At 38.2% G+C, this 17,746-nt stretch overlaps 1 protein-coding gene across 2 annotated transcripts in view; it reads left to right on the top strand.

Annotated features, from left to right (window-relative positions):
- The window catches only part of Pla2g4a (phospholipase A2 group IVA), a 137,318-nt gene that overhangs the window by 18,128 nt on the left and 101,444 nt on the right, over positions 1-17,746 (top strand). Inside the window, exon 2 of one of the 2 annotated variants that reach the window (XM_028775733.1) lies at positions 9,561-9,659. The exons of the other annotated variant lie outside the window; for it this stretch is intronic. Coding sequence (XP_028631566.1) covers positions 9,627-9,659 — 33 coding nt within the window. The 5' untranslated portion in view covers positions 9,561-9,626. The remainder of the gene's footprint in view (positions 1-9,560; positions 9,660-17,746) is intronic. 2 annotated transcript variants of the gene reach the window in all.

Raw genomic sequence — 17,746 nt, 5'->3', positions numbered from 1 at the left:
TCCCTTTCTCCCTCTCTCCTTCCTTGTTCTGACCCCAAGGTCTCATGCATGTTAGGCAAATGTTGTAACACTAAGCTGCATTTCCTGTCCTTTAATAATTTTTAATTAATGTTAAGTTAGCATGCAAAGTAATGGGTTTCATCATGACATTTTCATTTATGAGTCATTATGTGGTCTCATCATTCCCCTTCCTAGTATTCCTGCCCAGCTGCTTTGCTTCTCTCTATCAGTAGTGCTTCCCGTTGCTTTCTTATTTTCTGGATTTCATAACCTCTCTTAAATTCTTTCCCTTTACTGACATCAAATACATCCCTATAAACACACACACACACACACACACACACACACACACACACACACACTTTTAGATTTAGGTTCTGCATCTTTTACTAGTTTATTTAGTATTTATCTCACAACAAATTCTCCCTGTGTTTACTGCTATGGCGATGTGTGCAAATATAATGAAAAACTCTGTTTCCTTGCTGTTACAGATCCTAGCGCCACACAGGGTAGCTCACAACCACCTGTAAATACAACCTGAGGGCACCTGTACTCAAACGTGCACTTGCTCTCACACAGACACAAACATATACACATAATTACAATTTAAAGTAATAAATAATGCCAAAACAGATAAAAAAATACAACAGGATCAACAGAATAGGCCACTATGCTGATATTCTGTCTGTTCGTATTTCTGAAAGTTTGGTGGCTCTGTTTTTCTTGGTGTACAGCTTGATTCTTTCAGTACCTTGAGTATGTGGTCCCCCTGCCTTCAGGATGCTGTTGGTTCCAATGAGAAGCCATTTGTTGATCTTTGATTATTTCAAGCATCAGCAGTTTTTATTTTCTTGCTTTTAAAATTACTCTTTATTTCTTTGAATATCACCAGGTTGGCTGTGTCTAGACATCAGTCTTCTTCGTATTTATCCCACTTGGAGGAGCTGAGCTTTACTGATAAATTTTTAAATCAGAATCATGGGAATTTCAGCCAATATTTGTTGCCAATGTTTTTCTCTTCTTTCTCCTTGGAAAGTTTTGGTATTTGATTCACATTGTTTTTGTTGTCTTTTAATTATTTGTTTGTTTTAAAAACCTTGTTATATTTTATTACATTTATTTATTTATTTAGAGTGTTTATGTGTGTGTTTGCCAAGGAGCTTGTGAAGAGGATGTCAGACAATGTGCAGGAGGAGGTTCTTGCTTCCACCATGGGGGTCCTGGGATCTGAACTCAGGTCATCAAGCTTGGTAGCAGTCACCTCTACCAGCTGAGCCATCTTATTGGCCTTCTTATGATTACTTCTGAAAGTGAAATTCTAGATTGCATATCAAGGAGTAAATTTTACATGATGTTGTCTTTTGATTATGAAATGTTCTATGGGTAAGCTATTGGTATTGTTGAGTTGTTTTAGTGATGGTCCTCAACTTATTCACAGATGTGCTCTATAGTGGTCAGCCTCAGGAATGTTTGCTCATGTTACTCCGCTGTCCCCATTGTTTCTGTGATCTTTTCCTAGGGTTCTTCCTGGTTTAGCATGGCTTACTTGTCAGCCAGTGCTTGGCAAAGTTTTACTTAGGGATCTTAAATGAGGAGTACGTCTCTGCTATGACCTCTGCCTTGCAAGTGGCTTGAGGAATGCCTTCTAAATTCAGTCAGTTTACAAGTCCCTGCATACACTTTCCTCCCCGCCTTTAGGATCCTCATGTGGCATAACCTTGCTCACATTCTTTCAGCACATTAGAAATACACTGGACCTTCCAAAGTCTTTCTCAATCAACCTTTCTCCATCTGTCTTGTTGGAGATTGTATCTGGAGCCTCACACATCGCTCTTTTTGCCATATTTAATTTTCTGCCTGGTCTATTGTCTGGTTTTGTTGTTTTTTTTCCCAGACAGTGTGGATCACATTATCGTATAAGATGCATCTGGTGTTTTCATCTGTGATCTCTGGTTTTTCGGACAACTTCTGGGGTGTGGAATTTTCCATGTTATGTCCAGTACCAACCAGCAAGGCAGCAGAGCTGTGCATTCTCAAGGCTGGATTGCCTTGCTAGTTAGAACTTCATGATGAGAAACCAGGAAGGGTAGGAACAGCTTCTTCCTAAAATGCCAAAGGTCTCCATTCTTTCTGGCTCTTGGCATATTGGAAGACATGTTGTTCATATGTCTGATGTTCTTCCATTGGTTTCCAGAGTTATTAAGTGATTATTTGTCACATGTCTGCTTTGTCAGTGTTTCTACAGCAAGAACTTTTCAAATTATTTTCTCTGCTGTTCTGGAAGCTGGTCTAGCTTGATATTCAACCTTCAAGTGGAACTTTTAGCCAAGACCCTAGCATATTTTTGTTAATATGAAAAAACACTCTAACTGGGTTATTTATATTACATAGTGTGCATGTTTTTTTTTTTTGTTGTTGTTGTTTGGTGGGTTGGTTTTTTTATCTGATTTTGAGATACAAAATTTCATGTATTACAAACTGACTTCAAACTCATGTAGCTGAAGATGGCCTTGGATTCCTGATACTCCTGTTTCTCTCTCCCTAGCACTAGGATACAGATGAGCATCACTAGTTTATCTGGTTCTGGGAATTGGAGTACAGATAATGATGTGACTGTTTGATTTCCCCTTCATGATGGGCTGGAGCCTAAGAGTCTATGCTGAATCAACCCTTTCCTTCTCTAACCTGCTTTTTGTAAGCGTGTTTTGCCTCAGAAAGAGAAATGTTAAAATATTAGATCTAGGGAAGGGAGGAGGAAAGTCAGTGACCCACTTTCCCTTCCTGCAATAGTGTCTGCTTTCCATTCTAAATGGACCTGGCATCTAAATCCATGAGTTCATTATTTTTGTTCATTGCAAAAGTTAACGGAAATCTTCTAAGGCAGCCTGAAATTTCATGAGAGAGGGAAAAAGTTTAGACCTGGGTGGAATTAAAGAAGACAAGGAAAAGGAAGTTGTTCTAGAACTGAAGGATTAATGCCGTGAGTCATGTTTGTCTAATATCTGGTTATCTTGTAGTTCTTAACCCTGTAGCTTTAGAGAGGTGGAGACAAGGAGAGATGGGGGCGGATTTAATAATATTGGTTGGATCTAAGCACATGGTATGTATATATGAGATTACCAAAGAATAATATAAACATTAAAGGAAAAATATTAGTTGGATACTTAACCTGTTAACTATCTCAAACACATTTCCTGCCAGAGAAGTGTCTGTCCAGGTCTGGCTGGAGGATGTGGTTTTGGCTGATAGTTGGATGGGGAACACGGCAGTTATGAATGGAGTTACTGGATGGGAGAAGAGGAAATAAAGTTGCTGACACCAGGCTTTGGTCCCCAGCATCAGATTTCCTCTAAATGAAGAGTCATCTCAGTTCTTGTGGAATTTTCCTTCTTCCTCTTTTTATTGTTAAAGTACAGACTCATTTATAGCATCTTTTTGCTGTTAAATATAGTTAGGCATGAACAGGAGGACCATTGAAAGGGTGTTATTGTGAGAACTTCCTATATGCATATGCTTGCCATTACGCTTAGTTCTGTCCATCATCCATCATCCATTGAACACATCTTTACCTTGAACCTGCTGTGTTGTAGGCACTATGCTATACACACAGAACAGCTGCAAGGACAAGGTGAACATGGTCACTGACTTTATACATCTGGCTTTAGTTCCATAAGGGAAGGCAGACATGTTGGAAGGGGAATTAAAGGCTTGAAGAAGTATAAAGTACAAGCAGAATCAGACATGCTCCGAAGGTCACAGAAAATTTTGCTGTGGTAGTGACCTTGAAGCTGGGTTCTGAAAGCTTAGGTCTGTTTTAGCTGGTGTGCAAGTACTGCCTACCAAGGCCAGCAGGATCTAACGCTGCTTCCTTTGTAACCTCATCACCAACCATTTTTGCTTTTTTTTTTTTTTTTATTTAGCAGCCACAGGACCTTTCTCACTTCCTCCACATGCCTGCTGGGAACATTATCTTCTAAGTCCACTCGTCCACCCTCTGTGGCCAGCCCCTTTCTCAAGCCTAGCTTTAGGAGACACTCACTTTTTCCTGTTGAATTGTTTATTTTCTGATTGCTGTGTAGAATATAAGTTCCTTCAAAGATGAACAGCCATCTCAATTGTCACTTTACCTCTGGGATCTTGGAATATGATTGGGAAACAGTAGCTGAATGTTCTACTTGAATATTTGTTAAATAAGTGGATAGGCAAAGGAAGTAGGTTACATTTTTGCATCTGAGAGGACATCCTACATTTGGAGAAAGGAAAGACAAACAGTATGGTTGTGAATAGAAAAGAGGAGAGAAATGGGATGGGAATGAGAATGTAGATAAAAATCTAATCTTGAAGTCTCTTAGATCAGTGTTTGTCAAACTGTGTTGAGTCATGAAATGATTTTGGTGGACCACTCTTAGCATTTAATCAAATGGGAAAATACAAATACCGTACCTTGTTCCTAGTGAAAGTATCACATTAAGCTCGCTTCCATATTTAATTCATACATGTATGTGCACACATATTATGGTATGGTAGAAAAAATTTTTCTTGTTTTAGCTTGAAGTAAATAAGTATGAAAGAATCATTTACTGATCAAGTTAAGAATATCTGGTTTTCTGCTATAAGACTAAAGGAAAATATTTTCACAGAGGGGGAAGATTTCAAGGTACCCTTACATCAAAATATATCAATCCTAGGAAGTGATCCTGATTTTAGTAACATAGAAGCATTAGGTGTTGTACAGCACTGTTGCAGGAACCTTTCCTGCCCATTGTATTTGCAGTAGAGCTTTATGATTGAGCAGTAGAAGAGGTAGGTGGAGCTAGGAGTTGGGAGGAGGAAGGAAAGAGGAAGAGAAGGAAGACAAAGAAGAGGAGAAGAAAGATGGTAGGAGATATTACCCTTATGTCTTTAGCAGTTATCCATATCAAGGTTAGGAAACTGGGTTTATAATTCTAATTGTGTGGGCATCTTGTGTATTGAACATTTGCTAATATATAAATCCATCGGATAATCTTTATGCATTAAGAGTCTTCATTCTATCGGGTACTATGAGCATGATGGATAGTGTCTGGGGTTGAGCCGAGCATTATGAGGGTGGCAGAGTTGGCCCAAGAGTCATGCTTAGAGCCATAGATTCCACAATTCTGACTGGTAGAGACAGCAGCCACGTGAACCACTCGTTGAGTCAAGGCTGGCGCTCCTGGACTGGAGCCTCTGCCACCGTTAGTGTGGGAACATAGAGTGGGAACATGGCGGAGGCCAGGAGCTAGCTGGACCACACCACTGCTTTTTCCAATACATCACACAACACAGCATTATGTTGTTCTTTGCTATGTTTACAATCTCTAGGTTTCTGGGAGGCAGGAGCTCTGCCTTGTTCACTGAATCTGCTGCCTAACATATGCTTGTACTTAACAATGACATAGAAGTTGCATGAATGAACAGATTAGTCTACAGAGAAATGTTTATGTTTTCTAAAGCTGCAGTTTGTGAATGGAATAGCTATAGAAGTCTTCTGGCCACATACATACAAGGCAAGAATTCTACCACTGAACTACACCATAGCCCACCTACAACTTTTATCATGAATAATTTCGGTGAGAATACCAGTCATAACCTTCTTTGCTTTCCTAGATTCCAATATGGATCTTATCTACTATAACAACAATACCAGCACTAAATATTAAAAAAGCAAACAAAAAACATAGCAAGCATAAAAAACTACCGAAACAAAACAAAGCAAAACAAAACAAACAAGACAAAACAAGACAAAAAGTGCATTTTGTGTTAGCCAACTACTCTTGGCATGCGGCCTGCCCTGACAAGTAGTTTATATACCCAGTGATATTCTATTGGAGAAAACTAATGATTCCTTTCCCAGAAGGTATCAATTGATTGCAAATAGCTTCTTGGTTCGGAGTAGAACTCTGTGTTAACTTCCCCTTCTCAGGGCTGGGATTTCTGTCTTTTTTTTGAACCTGTACAGGTGTTGTGTATGTTATCACAATCTCTGTGAATTTTGGCCTTACTTATTGCTTATTTGTTACTTTAAATTGTAATCGTGTATATGTGTTTGTGTCTATGTGGGAGTATGTACACATTTGTGCTTGAAAATTCAGGAAGACAGTGTTGGATCCCCACAAAGCTGGATTAGCCTTATGGTTAGGGATTAGCAGAGTGAGAAAGGGTTGCAGTTTACATGTAGTTTATCCCTTCCAAACCTCAGGTTGGCTGTTAGTCACACTCTCTTAGTTTGCTTTTTTCTTGCTGTGATAAAGACCATGGAGAACAGCAACTAGGGGAGGAAGCAGTTAATTTGCTTTCTAAATTCATGTTACAGTGCATCATCTAGGGAAGCCAGGACAAGAATTCAAGGCAGGAACCCAGAGGGGAAAGCTGAGGTAGAGGCCTAGTAATCTGACATCATCAATTACATTTTCTTTTTTTCTTTTCTTAAAAAATTTAGATATAGGGTCTCATGTTACCCAAGATGATCTCAAACTCTGAAGTAGCAGATAGCGACCTTGAATTCTTAATCTTACTATATCTACCTCCCAGGTGTTCAGATTATAGACATGTAGTACTCCATCTGGCCTTTGGAAAGTAAATGTCAAAATGAACTTCTGTGAGGCCAAACAGTAAAACTGTAGCACAGAGGTCCTTGGTGACAGGCTCATTTATCATCACATTTGTCTATTTGTGGTGAGAGAAAGTTGAGACAAAAATCTCATGAAGCCCAGTTTGGACTTGAACTCCTGATGTTCTTGCCTATACCTGTCAGTGCTGGCAATGTGTGTTTTGTCATGCCTGGAAAATGTTTCTTTTAAGTTTAAAGTAAGGCAATGCAAAACAAAAACATACAAGCAAACAAAATCCTCAACAGCTTTATATTGGTTTATTGAGAGAAAACCAGAATGATGGTTTAGATTCACTTTGTTTCAAGTTGATTTAAAATGCTGTATGTATGCTGAGCAGTGGTGATGCAGCCTTTAACCCCAGCTCTTGGGAGGCAGAGGAAGGTGGAAATCTGTGAATTTGAGGCCAGTCTGCTCTACAGAAGTAGTTCCAAGACAACTAGGGATACACAGAGAAAACCTGTCTTGAAAACAAACTTGCTTTGTGCAGCCTGATAGAAATATATGATAAACAGGGCTAGTGGCATGGCTTGCTGAGTTGATATGCTCCAATCCAATCCTGACAACATGAATTCGGTCCCTGGAACCCATGTTGTAGAAGAATGATTCCTGTAAGTCATCACCCTTTGACATTCACATGCATGTGGCCTCGATGCATGTGGTACATTTGCATCAATGTATATATAAACACACACACACGTTCTTTCTCAGTCACAAGTAAATGTAAAAAAAAATTCATGAGTAAAAGATAAACATAATTATGTGTAAGTTGGGCATGATGGTGTACTGTTTTAATCCCAGTCCTAGGGAGGTGGAGACAGAAGACCCAAGAATTCAAGCTCATGCCCAGGTATATAATGTTTGGGTTTTCTAAGCCCTTATCTATTCATGATGAAATATTGATGAGCTTGGTACTGGCAGGTAGTCACAGCTGCTGTGAGTTCCTGAGTACAAGAGCCATGTCATGTTCACAAGACAGTGTTTCACAGGATTCATTTCCAACCTTCAGCTCTTAAATTCTTTCTGTTCCATCTTCCACGAGCCTTTGTGCCAGGGGTTAATATAGATGTTCCATTTAAGGCTAAGAATTTAGCAGTCACTTGTGTTAGCACTTTGACCAGTTAAGAATACTGAAGGAACTGAGGGGGTTTGCAGCCCTGTGGGGGGAGCAACAGTGTCAACTGGCCAGATCCCCCAGTGCTCCCGGGAACTGGACCACCAACCAAAGAGTACACATGCAGGGACCCATAGCTCTGGCTGCATATGTGGCGGAAAATGGCCTTGTTGGCCATCAGTGGGAGGAGAGGCCCTTGTTCCTGTGAAGGCTCAAGGATGCCCCAGTGTAGGGGAATGCCAGGGTGGGAAGATGGGAGTGGATGGGTGGGAAAGCATGCTCACAGAGGCAGGAGGAGGGGGGATGGGATAGGGTGTTTCAGAAGGGGAGACTTAGAAAGGAGAAAAGATTTGAAATGTAAATAAAGAAAATATCCAATAAAAAAAGAAAAAAAACAAAACCAAACCAAAACAAAAGAATACTTCCTATTATGAAGGAAATCTGACAAAGCTTGAGATCAGCAGTACCATGTAGTTGTAAACAAAAATATCTAGAAGTCAGTTTTATATGCTCATTTATCAAAACAACAAGCATAGATGCCTTCCTAGGACGCATGACTTTTCTAGCTATGGGGTTTTGACCAGGTATTGACCTGGTACCAGGCATAAATTCCTCCTGTGGAGCAGGATTCAAATTCAACCGGAAGAAAGTAGTTGGGCAACGTTTTAACAGCCATGCCACTATTATACCGATGGATCCGTCTTACTTGGCAGGTTGTCACAGCTGTGTAAGAGCACTGGTGACTTTTCTTTTTCCTTCAGCAGACTGCATAGCTCCTTCTGGCATTATGAAAATTACCCTTCAGTGAATATTTTTATCTTAATTTAATATGAGTGAATTATGGAAAGAGAGTACTTTTTCTGTTAAAATACTTGCACGGTGGTGCATGCCTTTAATCCCAGCACTCAGGAGGCAGAGGCAGGTGGACCTCCGTGTTCAAACCCAGCCTGTGCTACAGAGTGAATTCCACGACAGCCTGGACCACATAAAGAAATCTTGTCTCAAATAAATAAGTACATAAATCGATCAATTAATAAATAAATTGGAAAAATATTTTCGCTTGACTGTTTCCATTTAAACTGGAGGCTTAGAAGTAAAAAAAATAAAATAAAATTTTATCACCAAAATTCAAATTCAATATGAATACATTTTTAAAGATTCCTAATGAATACCGAAGGTGAAAAAGCTATTACTTTCCTACTGTGAATTTATGTAATGCTAAGCAACTGAAAAAGCAAAGAATATGTACTATTTAACTGTATATGGCATTATAATTTGAAAAAGAACTCTATTCTTTTTAGTTATGCATATATGCAAGTGAGTGTGGGTTTGCACTAGTGAGTGTAGATATCCTTGAAGGCCAGAGGGGGTCTTTGTATGTCTTGGACCTGGAGTTAGTGGTGGTTGTGAGATGCCTCATGTGGGTGGTGTGAAGTGCACCAAGTTCTCTGCAAGAGTACTACTGTTACATGCTGAGCCATCTTTCTAGTCCCTCAAGAACAATTTTAATTTTTCTTAAATTCAGTCAGTTTCTCATTATATACCTGACAAGTAGAAGTAAACCAAAACAAAAAATCTTTAGAAAAAAATGGAACACATCAATGTGGAAGTTAAATGGTACCCTCAAACTATGCTTAACATTCCCCTATAAACTGTGCATATATGAAATACATATACTGAAAAGTCATGTAGAGAGAACTCAGTCCACCTGGTCTAATCCTGTAGACTTGTATATCCTAAGATGTCTAGTCACCATTGTTTAATCTTGGAACTGAGTCCAGGAGAAGACTTACTGATAGTGATTGCTTGTTTTGTAGGCGTCAAGAAACTACAGTAGCAGAGAAGACCAGGGAAGTGTGAGAATTCCTGCAGCTGGGACCAAAATGTCTTTCATAGATCCTTATCAGCACATTATAGTAAGTGGTGTATTTCTTCTGGGAGGAAAACTGATGTGCTCTGTGTGTGTGTGTGTGTGTGTATGTGTGTGTGCATGTGTGCACACTCATGCACAGATTGCTGGTGCTGCTAGTAAAACTGAAATTTTAAACTACTTCTTGAATTTGTATTATATTCGCAAACAAAATTTGGCATATGAGACTATGCTGTATTACAAGGCAAACACATGTCTTTCGATTGCTGTAAATCTTCAGAGAAGAGAGGGATTTAGGAAAAAAGATAACCAAAATATTTATGACAACACCAAACTTCTTGGAACAAGTGCAAATTTTAGCGCTTCACATTTACTAAAGAGTGTAGTTGCACGCGACTTCACAGAGAAAGGACAAATGGATTTCTGGGTTTAGGACTGTATGTTGATATGTACCCCAAGGAGGATAATTATATAAACTTTCACTTAGCTAGAAAGGCTAAACAAATTCTACAGTTGACTAATTTTTAGTGAAGAGTCGAATAATTTGAATTTTATTCACTGTGATTTTCTGTATTTCATTGAAAATATACAGTCTGTCTTTTGATTAAAAACCAAACCAAGTGAATGACAATAAGAGAGATGGGGGGTGGGTTCCTGTCTGAATTCAGCACTTAGGATTCATTCAGCTAGGTTTCAGTGGACTCGAGATAAATTTTGTGAGTATTGATGAATAACATATAGCCTCATTTTTGCTTTCGGAAACACTGTTCTCTTATTAATCTTCCCTAGTTAGCCTTTATTTCCCTGTGTAGATTGCAAAATTAACATACTATAGTTTTTGTAATGTTTTCTTTCTTTTTATTCATAACCTGAATCACACAAAACTACATTTGTCCCTTTACAATAAATGTTCAGTGTAGGTTGTGTGCTAAACTCAAAACCCAGTGGATCTCTGGCCATTCCCTCCTCTGTTCTACTGCCCATTCTTGCCTTGAAATCTTGAAAATCTTAGTTTTTGTTTTTATTTGTTTTTTTTTCTTTCTTTTTTTGTTTACTTCTTAATTTTCTTTTATAATCCTCCTCCCCTCCCCAACTCTACCCCCTTACTCTTCCTCTCTCTCTCTCTATCGCCTCACTTTCCCTTCCTGCCTCTCCCTGTCATTTCTCTTTCTCCTAGACATGCATGGCTAAGCTAGAATTGATGAAGCTTTATCTATGTATTCCACTCAGGAATCATCATTTAAATAAAAATATCCACTGTAAATACTTCCAAAGAGTGGTTCATGTCTCGTGTAGTTCATAAATCTCCTCATAGAAAACCTGTATTGACATTTAATATTATGAATAAATTTTGCTTCTCCCCCTACATTTCTCTAAACATCTGTATTCAGAGTGATCTTTTGGGGGTTTGTTCAAGTTGTTGTGAATAGAATTCGACATGTGTATATTGTCACATATTATTTCATTAATTCCAAACTATTCATTCTACTGGTGACCATTCTGTATTGCTATAATTTAAACAATTATACATGTGTGACTTGATTTATTTTTCATTCATATAGGTCTGTTAGTCTGTGCTTGCCCCAGTATGAAACTGCTCCACTTGCAAAGATTTGAAATACATATATATGATATCACAAATCTTTCTATTTCTTCTCCGAGACTAAAAATGATTATTTTAGTTTTACTCCTGAATCTTCATATAAATTTTCGAATTGTTAACTCATGTGAACATATGCACTTACACACAGAGATGTACAGGCACACACATACTCTTTCCTTCTCTCCTGTAATGATTTGACAGATCAATATCAATTAAGATAGAGATTATATGAAAATGAATCATTTTTAATTAACTTAGTAATATGTTGTAGTTTTCTGTAAGACTTCATATATATATATATATATATATATGAAAAAACATATAAGAATATTCACATATACATATGAATAGCATACAAACATATATACATATATGCACATTTATACATACAATATACTCTGATTTTTTAGGGTTGATGTAATGGTATTTGTAAATTTTATTTTTTAAATAGTTTTTTGGTGGTTCAAATGAGAATGGCCGTTATAGGCTCATATGTTTGAATGCTTAGTGCTCAGTTAGTAGAACTGTTTAGGAAGTATTAGGAAGTATGACATGGTTGGAGGAGTCACTTGGAGGTTTCAAAAACTCAAACCAGTTCCAGTGCCTCTCTGCCTGCTGCCTATGGACCAGGATGTAAGCTCTTAAGCATTATATCAGCCTGCCTGTTGCCATGTTTTCCACCATGATGACAATGAACTAATGCTCTGAAACTGTAAGGCAGCCCCAATTAAATGATTTCTTTTATAAAAGTTGTCTTGGCAGTGTTTCACTCCTGTAATCTCAGCCATTGAGTTTAGCCCAGACAGTAAAACCAAGTCTTAAGATAATAGACCTTGTTTTGGATTAAAAAAAAAATAGGCCTATGTAGGGCACTCAGAAGCATTTCATGTTCACTTGTATATTTGACATAACCATGGGAGTGGTTATTTCTTACTACCCTGTCAATGTTATATGGTATTTAAAACCAGGAAACTTAAAAAACGTAGGCCCTCTCCTCAATTAATTGTTGGGACATGCTTTTTTTTTTCTCTTTCAGTAAAAATATTTAATAAATTACCTTTTCATGTATTTAAAAAAAGTTGCCTTGGGCATGGTGTCTCTTCACAGCAATATATCAGCAACCAAGACAGTTTTGTCTTCATATGAAAATATAATTGATTGTTGATATTTTGGACAACCTAGATTTCTAGATCAACCATTTCTGTGATTTGTGAATACTACTTGCTTTTTTTACAATATAATTTTGATTATTGAATGTTAACTATTCAATTGTTTATAAGAATAAATCACAGTGAAAATTAAAAATATTACATTAAATATGACCTCTCAAATCTTATGAGGTAAGATAATGATTTACAAACAAATGAATAAACAAAACAAACTTTATGAAAGTTTCCATCTTTTTTCTCAGAAAATGAATCATAACCTTTGGAGTTTTAAAAAATATCCACACTTTTTTCTACCACATATAGGCAACAGAGGGCTACTGTCCACCCACAGAAGTGAAGACTAGCCTTTTATTAGAGAAGTCAACCACATGGATGTGCTAGCATGGCCTATTGTGAGGAAAGGACCTTTAAAAATGAATGACACCTCAGGATGTCTGAAATGTGGACAGGCATTTTTCCAGATTATTACAGTAACACTGGGGAAAAAACCTACCAGGACTGGGTATGTAATCCAAAAGGTAGTATTGTGTTGGTATGGCTGGGTTCTCAGTTACGTGCTCAGGAGCATTGGGCTCTGCCTCAACTGGAATGTAGAATATAAATAGCATCTTCTGTGGTGTCTGCCTCACAGTGTTCTCATAAATAATACATTACTGTGTGCACAACGTGCTTTCTTTTAAAATGTAAAAAAAAAATGAGGATATTTCGGGGACTTTAGAAAGTAAGATGCTGCTCCTGGCAAATATATATGAAAGTGACTAAATTATACCTATCAAAGCAAAGGACTATGCCCACATGTTAATAATGAGTCTTACTATGTCAAATAGTTTAACTTTGAATACTAATACAATCTAGTAAAGTGAGGGAAAGGAAGTCTAGTATATCAAGCTTCTTCAGCAAACAGAGCCCAAGGCAGCTATTAATTAATTAACTACAATACTGAAAATAAGCCCACAGCCCAGAAGATTGCAAAGTCTTCGAAGCCACATCATCTGCTTTCTCGAGACAAAGACACAGAAGATGTGGAGGCATAATTTAGTGCTAGTATAAAGACCTGTCTTAATTTCATTTCCCATTTTGTGATAAACTACTCTAACAAAAGCAAATTAAATGAGAAAGGGTTTGTGGGGGTCATAATTCCAGGTCAGCAGTCCATGATAGTGGGGAAATAAAGATGGAGTAATCTGAAACAGTTGGTCATATCTACGGTCAGAAGCAGAGAGAATGAATGCATGCATGTTTGTGTTCATTGAATTTTCTCATTCAAATAACATAATTAAGATAATCCCCATAAGACACATCTAACAGAATAAGACAGAATACTAACACATAGGTCAATTGATCTGGACAGCCCCTCTCTGAGACTCTTCTCCCAAGTGATTCTAGTGTGTCAGGTTGACAACCATCACAAGGCTTGAGAATGAGGGGGAACTGTTAGTGTTAATCTCAGCCCAAGAACTCATCTTAGATGAAATGAGACTTCTCAACACAAAAACCAAGACAAGAAAAAGAAGATAACCTGTATTTTCTGTTCTGTTCAAGTTCCATCACAGTGATGGATATCCTATTACAGTGAGGAGGGTGGTCTAGTTTAGGTAGTTCGCTAATTCAAATTAGAAATCATGGTAAATTGGTTGTCTCATGATCCACACTAGTTGATTCTTCCCTTGTGCCCAAGTCAGGCCACAAGCCCTCTTTTATAGAGAAAAATGTAGAAATTACAATTAATATTTAAATTTTTGCTTTTGTACCATGGAATGTATTTTAGAAACCTATTGGTTATCAGGAGTTTTAGAAAGATACTCATTTTTTTTTATGTGTCTGTGTGAGAATGTGAATGTGAGCTCAGGTATCCAAGATGGCCAGAGGTGTTCAGTCACCAGGAGCTGGAGATAAGGTGGTTGTGAGCCATTTGATGTCAGAGCTGGGAACCTAATCATGTCTCTCTACAAGAGCATGATGCCTTCTTAACCACTGAGCCATCTGTCCAGGCTGAGGCTATCAACCGTTATCTTATACTTCTTAAGTTTCTTCTTAGTTCTTAATAAAATCTCCTCAAGTTTTGTTGAGTTCCATTTCATGTGGTTGTGGTCCTATGGGCTTCTACTTCTTGAGATTTTTTTTTTAAGGACTCATATAGTGTGGCAAGAATATGGAGAAGTCTATTTTTGGTTCATTGTCTTGGTGTCTTACTTCTTCATGCTACTAATTACTTCAGAATTTGTGCTGAGCATCTTGAAGACATCTAACTGTAGAATTATTTCCTGAGGACAGAGCTTAGTTTGCTCCTATCAGATGCCATTGCATTAACAGCTTCCTCCAATATTGAAATGTTCTGTCCTCTAGGGATGCTCCTTAAGCAGGAAGGTAAACAACCCAAAGTTGGTTCAAGAAGTTCCAGCTTCCTGGAAGGAGATTTAAAACTAGAGTGACTGCCAAAGGACTTTCTACAACTTGTTGAGCTGCTTGCAGGCTATGCAGAGTGCTCCGGGTTCCCAGCTTTTGGGACTATCACCCATGCTGGGATGGGTTTTGGTGATGCTGCTGTCTTTGATACATTTCTGCTCTTGTAAGGGACCTGCCACTGATATTCCTGTAGTTCCAGAAAAACTCATTGGTTCACTGTGAGTTGTACTGTGGTGACATCTGTATTTTGGTCTGTCATAGACTCCCTGTCTGGGGTGAGTAGATGTGTTTGTTGTATCTCCCCAGGAAAAGTTTTGTCAAACATCAGATGCCTAGAGAAAGTGATAGTCTGGGACATACTGAATCCTAGTTTCATGGTGGTTGTTTTCTGGATGGCCTGGACTGCATTAAAATGTTCTGCCAGTGCATGGGGGAGGCTTTATATTTTATTTCTATGGTACACATTGTATAGTTTCTGTTCTGTATTTTGTATTTTGAGATAACCTTATGGCTGGGGTCAGATTTACTGTGCAGCTGTGTCTGATATTGAACTCACAATCTTTCTGTTTCTATCTCAAGTGTTGGATTCTTTTTTTAAATTGTGTTTCCCCCCATCAGTTTATTTCAGATTTTAATCAGTTTTGAATGGTATTTCCAAACATCCATACAGCATGTATTCATCATATCCATCTACCCAACCTCTACCATCCATCCCACATGCCCCTCTGAGTCCCCAGTTATCAATTGTTTAGTGTATCCATGTAAGGAAATCCCTGTGCTCCTGCAAGTATGAGACAACGCTGAACATTCCTTTACAGAGAAGGAACATGATGGAGCAGTAACCACACTACTTACTTCTCCTACAGTGAAACTGTACATCAGGAAGTGAAACTGCAAATAAGCAAGAAAGGTGAAGGTAATATCAGGGCAGAGGTAGTTTTTTTGTTTTTGTTTTTGTTTTTTAACAGCTCTGAGATCAGTTGGAGTTGCTAGTTGCTGATCAAAGATCACTATCTCTCTGCTCAGTAGTAAGATTCTGTCCACCCCAACTGTAATAGCATCGTTAGTGCAGCCCTTCAGGTTAGGTTTTGGTTAAAGTGCATCTATTTACATGTAGAATCTATCTTCTCTTCCACCTGATTAGTTTCTTTAGATCTTCTAACAGTAGAAATGTAAATGTAGGCAAACCATCATATTGACTTGATCTAAGTTGGTTGACTTTTTCATTGTTAACCATCTTAGTTACCAGTGTCAACATAATTGTACAGAATCAACTGAGTACACTGGCTTTTTTCCCCCTATTGTTTGGTAAATTTTAATTCACTATGGAAAAGATTAAGGATGAGGACAGACACTCAAAGTAAGGTAATTCTAGACCTGCAGGCAAGGCTTAATCTTGGTGACTAAGTCAGAAGCTGGGGCTTAGATTTGACATCTCAATAGAAATACAGCCAGCTCCCGCCTAGCACGGTCCTGAGTCACTGGTTTCTCTTGGAGAATGTTAGTTGTGGAGTCAATGTCATTTCCTTTGGCGGCATCCCCGAGCCATAAGCAGCTGTCTATCATCCGAGTTGGGACCCAACCCAGACTAAGCTCCTTTGAAATGATATGTGATATTGGATACTGGCTTTGGGATGCCATGACAAGACATTCTCAGACTATATGGATAATCATTGATTGACAATGAACACCTTTCTCCAAGAGTACAAGCCCTGTTTGCTTTACCACTACCCGCTTCTTTACATTTACAACTCTAAGAATGAGATAGTGAACACCATGATGGTACTGCTTAGGAAATAGTAGGACATCTGAAGACTTTTTGAGTGTTTCCAAAGTTAACTTGGGAAAATCAAGAAAGTGGTCAGTTTTGTCTTATTTCTTATGAGGAACATAGAAGTGTGTTTTATTTGTTGTAATGAAGAGGAATTGAGACTGATGAAAATAGGCACAGATTAAAATGGAGGTCTGTAAGGGTCAGGGTACAGAAACAGGACATTTTCTAAAGTAGGAAACCATCTATTCTCCTTCAGTAAGTGGAAGCCACCTTAATTACTATTGGTTTGGCTTTATTCTCTATTCAAGCAAGGAATATACAAAAGAGAAGACACAGAGGACAGTCATACTGGAATCTAAAAATGGTTTGCTATTTATGAAAGATAACTCACTAATAAATCATTTATCCTAACAGAATTGTACTTTATTGACCTTTAAATGTCAGTACTAATAAATGGGGCTGGAGAGTTGGCTCAATGGGTAAGAGAACTTCCTGTTGTTCCCAAGTACCAGAGTTTGATTACCAGAGTTCTAGCAGTGTAGCTCACAACCACCTGTAACTCCAGTTCCAGGCAACCCAACACCCTATTCTGGCCTCTCTGAGCAGCCTACCACATGTGTCATACACTCACACATATACAGAAATAAATTATTTAAGATAATAAAACCTAATGTAATTTATAGTAATACATATTATTTTTTATAAAATCTGTTATTTATAATGATGTCTCATGTAGCCGACACTATAGCTCTGGGAAGACTGAATGACAGCATCTTAGTAGAATGCCTTGAATTTGATGAATATTCAACAAGCCCTTGTGTTGATGACATTTTTCTTCTATGCTTTATTAAGAAACTCTTGATGTGACTATACTTGCAACAACTTAGAAGTAAAACTAGAGATAGATAAAAGTATTGCTCATAAGTTTCATACTACAGGGGAAATTTAGACATTGAATATTCATATGCTATTACACGTTCAAACACATAGATAAGCACAGATCTTTGGCAGGTAAGCAAGTGTACATGTAAGAATAAACTTGTGTGTGTGATCTTTTTATTTCCCTCCCTCCCTCCCTCCCTCCCTCCCTCCCTCCCTCCCTCCCTCCCTCCTCCCTCCTCCCTTCCTCCCTCCCTTCCTTCCTTCCTTCCTTCCTTCCTTCCTTCTCCTCCTCCCTCCCC

The sequence above is a fragment of the Grammomys surdaster genome, unplaced genomic scaffold (genome assembly GCF_004785775.1).
Source record: "Grammomys surdaster isolate TR1022 unplaced genomic scaffold, NIH_TR_1.0 259, whole genome shotgun sequence".
NCBI classification, from domain to species: domain Eukaryota; kingdom Metazoa; phylum Chordata; class Mammalia; order Rodentia; family Muridae; genus Grammomys; species Grammomys surdaster.
Note: the sequence above shows the minus strand (reverse complement) of the source record. Positions and strands in the feature narration are given on the sequence as shown.